The sequence below is a fragment of the Elephantulus edwardii genome, unplaced genomic scaffold, assembly GCF_000299155.1.
Source record: "Elephantulus edwardii isolate Elephantulus edwardi_28Jun2011 unplaced genomic scaffold, EleEdw1.0 scaffold00476, whole genome shotgun sequence".
In the NCBI taxonomy this organism is placed as follows: Eukaryota; Metazoa; Chordata; class Mammalia; order Macroscelidea; family Macroscelididae; genus Elephantulus; species Elephantulus edwardii.
Genome location: NW_006400226.1, coordinates 57,961 through 65,591, shown reverse-complemented (window position 1 = coordinate 65,591; position 7,631 = coordinate 57,961). Strand labels below are relative to the sequence as shown.

General features: G+C 43.7%; 1 protein-coding gene across 1 annotated transcript in view; it reads left to right on the top strand.

The window, feature by feature from the left end:
* LOC102862155 (homeobox protein BarH-like 2-like) overlaps window positions 1–2,627 on the top strand; it is a 181,541-nt gene extending 178,914 nt beyond the window's left edge. The window contains exon 4 of the mRNA XM_006902951.1: window positions 2,358–2,627. Coding sequence (XP_006903013.1) covers window positions 2,358–2,627 — 270 coding nt within the window. The remainder of the gene's footprint in view (window positions 1–2,357) is intronic.
* Window positions 2,628–7,631: the final 5,004 nt, after the last annotated feature.

The following is a 7,631-nucleotide window of genomic DNA, read 5'->3' as shown; positions in this document are numbered from 1 at the left end:
TGGGAGGGTGGAGGGACGGCGCAGGAGAGGAAGGCCCTCTATGAGGTGGATTGATTCAGTGACTGGGATAATTGGGATGGGAGTGTCAGAGAGAGTGCGATTGGCCCAGGACAGAGCGGAGTTTAGGGCTGTTGTACACAGGGTTGCTATGAGTCACAGGCGACTCGACGGCACATAACAACAACAACAACAGCAACATTTATATATTAAAACTGTTCAGGTGTTTTTAGATATGTTGTCTCTCTTGAGCAGCCTAACAATTACTGTGTTAGATAAGATATTATTGACTTGCAAAATTTAGGAAATTGAAGTTCAGAGTTTTTAAAGGATTTCTTCATGTATAAAGCCCATAAACAGAAGAGGTGGAATTTAGGGGTTTTCCCCCTTTCCATGGTAGACCTGCTTTTTACTGCCCTTAATCATTTATGAACTTATTTTGGACAATTTTCTAGGAGAGGTTATTCATTGAAGAGTAGCATCATTCTTGGAAAGGTGGAGGAACAGCAAAAGAGGGGCCCTCAAAAAGATAGATTGACACAGTGACTGCTGCAGTGGGCTCAAGTTTGTCAGAGATGATGAGGATGGCATGGGATAGGACAGGGGTCCAATCTCTTGTTCATAGGCTAACTCTGAGTCATACTTGATGGCTCTTAACAACAACCACAGCAGTGTCTTTTTTCCCCCATTATAGAAATTCTTATGCACTATTGAACATTTAGAAATTAAAGACAAAATGAAAAATCTGCAACCAGGAGGGAATAAAATAGATTAATAGAACCTTCTAAGAATCAAATCCCTATGCACATCAACAAACTTGTCCAATAGGGTATGACAGAAACCTCACCCCAGCAACAATAACAGAGTTAAACAGGACAGCAAATAACAAATGCTGGTGAGGTTGTGGAGAGCATGAAATGTATCTTCTGGTGGAATTATAAAATTGTGCAACCCCTATGGAAGGCAGTCTGGTGCTTTTTCAAAAAGTTGGAAATAGAAATACCATTTGACCCAGCAATTCCATTACTGGAAATATACCCCAAAGAAACCAGAGCCACAATTCAAATAGATGTATGTACACCCATATTTATTGTTGCATTATTTACAATAGCAAAGAGTTGGAAACATCCCAAGTGTCCATCAGCAAACAAATAGATAGAAAAACAATGACACATTCACAAAATGGAATATTACGCATTCATTCATTGATTTACCTTTTCCTTCTGCCCCCCCATTCACTTTGTAATGTATATCTTGCTCCACATTGTCAGTTGCCATACACAAAATATCTAGATGTCTTTTCCCTTTCTCGCATTTTATTGTTGTGCTCATTATCTGTCCTGTCTCTCCCTGCTCTCTCCTCCCCAATGTCCATCCTGTTTTTATAACAAGGGTTCTAATGCAGTGTCTGTCCTTTGGTGACTGAGATATTTCACTTAGTATAAAGGCTTCCAGACTCATCCATGTTGTGTAGTATTTTTTTACAAATTCATTGTTTTTGAATGGTGCATAATATTCCACTTGTCTTAAGTTTTGATGATCTCTTAGGGTTGAATTTTCAGAAGCAGGGTTTCTGCATCAAAAGGTTATGTATATTTTAAGAGTTTTGATTTATCAGCTTTATCTTTTGAAAATACTCTAACAAAGACAATTCCACAAGACAGTTCCACGTTGAAAGTGTGAGTATTCATATCTCTGTGTTGTTATTGTGTACCTTTCAGTTGAAACCAACTCATAGCTGACCCTCCAGGGGGTTTTCAGAGCCAGTTAACTGAATAGGAGGAGATTTCTCATCTTTCTCCTGTGGAGCAGCTGGTGGATTTGAACCACGTGTCTTCAGAATTGCAATGCAACTTCTTACCACTGTTGTGTACCACAGAGTTGGAACTGACCCATATCTGACCTCTAGTGGGTTTTCAGAGAGGAGATTGCTCATCCTTATCCCACAAAGCAGCTGCTGAGCTTGAATTGCATGCCTTAGGCATTACAGCACAGTTTCTTACCACTAGGCTACCAGAGCAAATATTGTTGTCTTTTTCTTTTAGTTCTGTCAGCTTGATAGTTATCACATTAATAGTCTAATTTTAACATCTGTGCTTGTTGCTTAAGTTGAATTTCTGCTGTTCATGATCATTTTAAGAAATGGGCAAAAGTATGTCTTATTGACCAGAAGTGTGTTAAACATTTGAACAATGCAGCAGTCTTTGTAGAGTGGGAATGATGAGTTTGGGAATACTTTTGCCCACACCTAACTTCACTGCTGATGGAATTTTTTGTGTGCTGTATGAGTTTCATTGAGGAGCTGAAAATGGATGGGAAGAAATATTTCCTAGTTTTATGACTCTTTTTCTTTCATGTAGGTTCTTAAAGGTGGACAGGAAGCACCCACAAAACCTAAAGGTCGTCCCAAAAAGAACTCCATCCCCACATCAGAAGAGATTGAAGCTGAAGAGAAAATGAACAGCCAAGCCCAGAGCCAGCAACACCCAGAGATTTCTCATCATGGTCAAGAGGGGTCCTGTGAGGGAGAGGAGCCAAGGTCAGCTCATGGCCCCTTAGAAGTGGCAGAGGCTCCAGGGCAGCCCCAGGAGTTGTCAGGAGCCTCTTTGGAATCCTCATCATCAAGTTAAAAGAAAATGTTTCTGGGGCAAAGGGGACATTGGGAAGAAGGGGTAAAAGGGAGAGGAAGCCTCCCAGAGACTGAAGCCTGGTAGACCATAGGTCCACCGTCTCCTGCCCTCCCTCCCACTATTCTCAGTGATGTTTTCAGCAGCACTTACTGGAGACTTGTCTTCAGCCTTTCTTGTACAGAGAGGTTGCTTTAGCCACAGGATGCCTTTGATGAGCGAAGACAGCTTGCTCTGCATGGGAGAGTCGGTCAGGCAGTTGGGTGTCCAGCATGGCTGGAATTCACTCCTCTGCCAGCTAGGGCATGGAGAGCTGTGGAAGCACGTGGGCAGCAGGCCCAGAGTCCATGCTGACACAGCACTTAATTCTGTAGTTTTCCAGGAGAATCTAATGTTTTGTGGTGTTTTGGTTTATTTTTTGGGGTTTTTTTTGGTGGGGTTTTTTTATGGAGGGAGGGTGTGGGTTGGCAAGGGGGGGGCAAAAAGGAATTGAGGTAGGGGTTGAAAGTTATTAGAACTCTTTCCAAATGAAGTTTGCTTGTTTAAAGACATGTGTGCCTTTGTGTACCCATTATAAAGTGACTCAAGAATAGATAAGCCTTGTTTTTCTTGCTTTACTAAATTTCCATCCACGAAGCTGCAAGATAACTTTTCTTTTTTAATTAAAAATAAATCTTTTTAAAAAGATCTGGAATTTTGTTTCTTCTGGAGAGTCTATTTAGTCCTTTCTGAATGTGCTGGTGTGGAAGGAGAACCAGAGAACCTGATGGTGGGCCAGGCTATTGTTTGCTGACAGCCTTGGAGATTGTAGCTCTGAGATAGCAAGGGACAAGTATATTGGGCACACCTCCCACCTGGCCTCCCAAGGTGGCTTCACAGTCAACTGCAGCCACTATTTATTTTGGAGTTCAGTTAAAAAAATTTTTACCTTTTTGAAGAGGAAATACATTTATGTCCTTCAAAAGTCAGAACTCTCTAAACATCTTTGCTTTACCATGACCTCTCCACTCTACTGTGTCCCACTCCCTATGGATAATGATTTTTATTGATCTCTTGTTTTTTCTTCCAGTATCTTTGTGGTGGTGGTGTTTTTCTCCTTTAAATTTTAAAATAAAAGTTCTCCCCATGGTTCACCTTCACCAGCTGCTTTGCAGGAGAAGGATGGGCACTTGCGTCTTGTGCGAGACCCGAAGAGCCCCCCCCCCCACCACCACCACCATCACCACTCCCTTATCACAAGCAGAGTCTTGTCTTCTGTTGACATTTCATCCCTGGTTTTAAGGGTTTATTACATTTGCTGTAAGATGATGATGCAGTTCCATGTTTCTCTGTGTGGGGGTTGTGCTCCTCTGCTGATGTAAAAGTTGGCAGTTCAGATCTATCCAACAGTGCTGTGAGAGAAAGGCCTGATGCCCTTCCTTAAAGATGATCATGAAGAAACCCCACAGAGTGCCTCCAGGCCGTAACCCACAGGCTGCCATGTGTTGGAATTAGATGGAGGGGATTAACAGTTATTGGTTAAGAGCCAGCTATTTCTAATCTATTATTTGAAAAATGCTCAGATAAATTTCCTTGTATTCAAATATTGGACCAAATTGAAAAATGCTCAGATAAATTTCCTTGTATTCAAATACTGGACCAAATTGAATTTTATTTCCCTGGAGACAGATTGTAAGAATGGGATGTTCCAATTTGTAGGAATAAGCTTTCCTAGGGCTCTAACCCCTAATTGTCTGAGTTGATCCCATCTCACTGTGGCACACCCTTAGCCTAGGTTTCCTAGACTGGGAGCCTCATCCATCTCCTGAAGAGTGACTGGTGAATTAGAACTAACAACCTTTAGGTGAGCAGCCTGACACTTGATGCTACCAGAGCTCCTTATGGCACTTTGGAATTTATTAAATAGTCCTTTGGATGATGGGCTTTGAAACTACGAATAAAAAGTTTCTTGGCTACTTGTGTGTCCCAAATGGCACAAAGTGTTTGCACTACTCACCTTCGAACCAAAAGGTTGGCAGTTTGAGTCTATGCAGTGGTACTATGGAAGAGAACCTTGGTGATGCACTTCCATAAAGATTATAGCCAAGCAAACCTAGGAAGCCATTGTACCTTGTAACACATGAGTTCCCTATGAGACAGATTTGACATGATGGCAAATAGCAACAGCAAAGCTTGGTGTGCTCTGTGATTTTAAATAACAAAAAGAATGAAGTCCTATGTTTTCTAAAATAGGAAAGGGGTAGACTGTAGACTTCCTAAAGGAGACCTGACCTAATGGGGTCACATTTGCAGCAGGGTCCTTGGGTATGTTGTGAGCTCCTGAAGACAGAAGGCCCATTTCATGGGCCACCATTGCATCGTTACTGCTGGATTGAGGGCGTGGAGAACATTGATAATAATGGCTTCATATAGGAAGTAAAACCTGTTCTGCAAAAAAAAATTGTATACTTCATTTCCAAGCTAAGCAGGAATGATCTGAGCAGGTCATCTGGCTATCTGCTTCTCCCCATACATGTGAACAAGCAGAATGTGACCATTGTTTTGAGTGTCCTGTGATGGTTTCTTCACTTCTTTTGCTACTGGAATCCACAGAGAAAATAACCTGTCTCTTAGCTCTTGTGAATAGACAAAGGAGGTAAGGACTTGGTCCCAGGGTATCAGTTTATGCAGACCATACCTCTCTAGGAGTGAAGTTCATTCCTCTATGTCCCCTTTCCAGCCCACCACACAGCGCCATTTATGACCTGTCTGCCAGCTGATGTCACAGCCAGCCAAAGGGTGCACACCGTGACAGCAGTGAATAGGCAGGGCTGGGCCAGCCTGATCTCACCCATAAGGAACTTCTCTATTCTACATGCCTTCTCCACAAAGGTCCATTATCCGGGCAGTGTTTTCTACATCATGTGCTTTCCTTGGGTGTCTATCCTCCACAAACAAAGGTGCCATGGTGTTCCTGCAATGTTTCATACTTCCAGCCCTTAGTCCTTGGCCTTCACCTTGGGTATTGTTTCTTGCTGCCGGGATTGAACAGCATGTAAAAATTATTTCCCTAGAAAGTCTCTCCTTTTGTTTTTGAAACCCAAGACCAGCTACCTACCCCAGCAGGTCCTGGGCCTGCCCTGGAGCCTCATCTGCTCAGAGCCTGGAGGTTGGTCAAAGGGTAGGCCTGTATGCATGGGTGGGTTCTATCCCAGCCCTACTCCCCCACCTCCACCTTCCTATCTTCTTGACAATTACCAAGATTTCTTACTGACTTTCAGAAACTAATTTTATAAGCTTCCTGTGTAGCATGGTGAATAGAGAGCAACCCCGAGAAGGGTGTTGAGCAAGGTTCCTCAGTAACTTCTAACACTCAATTTCATCACTGTCTTATGTACATGAAGTCCCAGGATCTTCCCAACTTTCGTTCTCCCCATAACCACCTGCCGGTGCAGTCTTGCTAACCAAATTCCCTCACTCCTGGTATCCAGAACAGTGGCCCCAAGGGACTTGGCTTATTTTGGGATCCAGTTACCTGCTGCTTTCCATAGTTTCATAGAGAAGAAGAGCAAAGACCAGTGCTCTGGACTCTCTGTGTAGAACTGTGAAGCACGTGGAACACAGACAATCCTCTCTGTTAGTGGCTACACTTGGAGACCTGAGAGCCCTTTGATGTATGCTGTGCTCCTCAGGATGTGAAGTGGACCAGACCCACAACAAGGTTAACTAATTACCATTGATCTCTGCCTATTATTACCTGTCTTTTCGAGTCTTTACTGAATCTTTCCTATTCCTTCATCCACTCAAATCTGCTCCCTCCCTCGGTCCCTTTCCTACATAAGGATTTGGAGGAGCTGAAGCCTCTTTTCCCCAACCCTGTCCTTGCCAGGCTGCACAAAGTGGGGCCCTGACTGGGATATCTGTGCCTCTAGGAATACTACTCCCACAGTTTGTGTCACATATATTGGCACACAGCCTTCCTGGAGTCTCAACAAGTGTCTAGACCTAGGGGTCTAGTGATGACTTAGTGTTCTGTGTCCCTGTGCCTGCTGTGGAGCTCAGGCCCACAGCTCAGCCCTGGATGGAGACACACATCTGCCATCAAGTGAATCCTGACTCTGGCAACCCTCTGCACGACCCTGTAGTTTTTCCTGGGCTGTAACTCTTAAAGGGAGGACACTCTCAAAGCAACAAACATTCAACCTACGACTCACCCAGCATGCCCGAGTGTTAGCAGCCCAACTCATTGCTGACTGCTTCATCAGGGCAGACCTTGATAGACTCAGTAACCAAGTGTGTCTGAAGAGCACTGGGCCTCAAACTGGTCTGAACACAACCACCAGGCTGCAGCTTTCAAAACCCAAGCCCATGACTTATAAATGAATCCCAATTGCAGCAACACTGTAGGACAGAGTAGAACTGCTTCCTATGCTGTCAGTCTTTACAGAGGCAGACTGCCCCATCATTCTCCTACAGAGAAGCTGCTAGGTTTGAACCACCAAGTTTTAGATTGCCAGTCCAGCCCTTTAGCCTATGAACCACCAGGACTCTTGACAGAAGCTGAGCTGTAAATGGGCTTAATTTTACATTTTTTCCCAGGGCCTGGTCTGTTCTAGAAGTTTCTTCAAAAAGAGAACTGGAATTCTCCTAGCTCTTTCTCCCCTCCCCTCCACAAGGTACTCCAGAGCTTGTCTGCCCTTCTCACAACCTTTCGGCTTCATTGCACTCAGCCTTGCCCTACACCCCTGACTGGGCCTGGAAGCAGACTGCAGGACACAGAGCTCCCTCCTCTGTCCCAAGCAAGTGTGCCTGACTGTCCACTCAGCAAGAAATAAGGAGGTACTTGGCACTCACCTGGCCTCTTTGATCTGTACAGAGTCCCCCAAAGGAGTTCTCCTCAATCTTTCTCTTGGTTTCATTGGGATTTTCTATAGGATCTGCCTGAGTCTTGTTGGGTTTTGTTGGTTGTTGTTTTCTTTAAATTGTTATTTGAATAAAAATTTACAATGAAATTGGCTTTTCATTAAC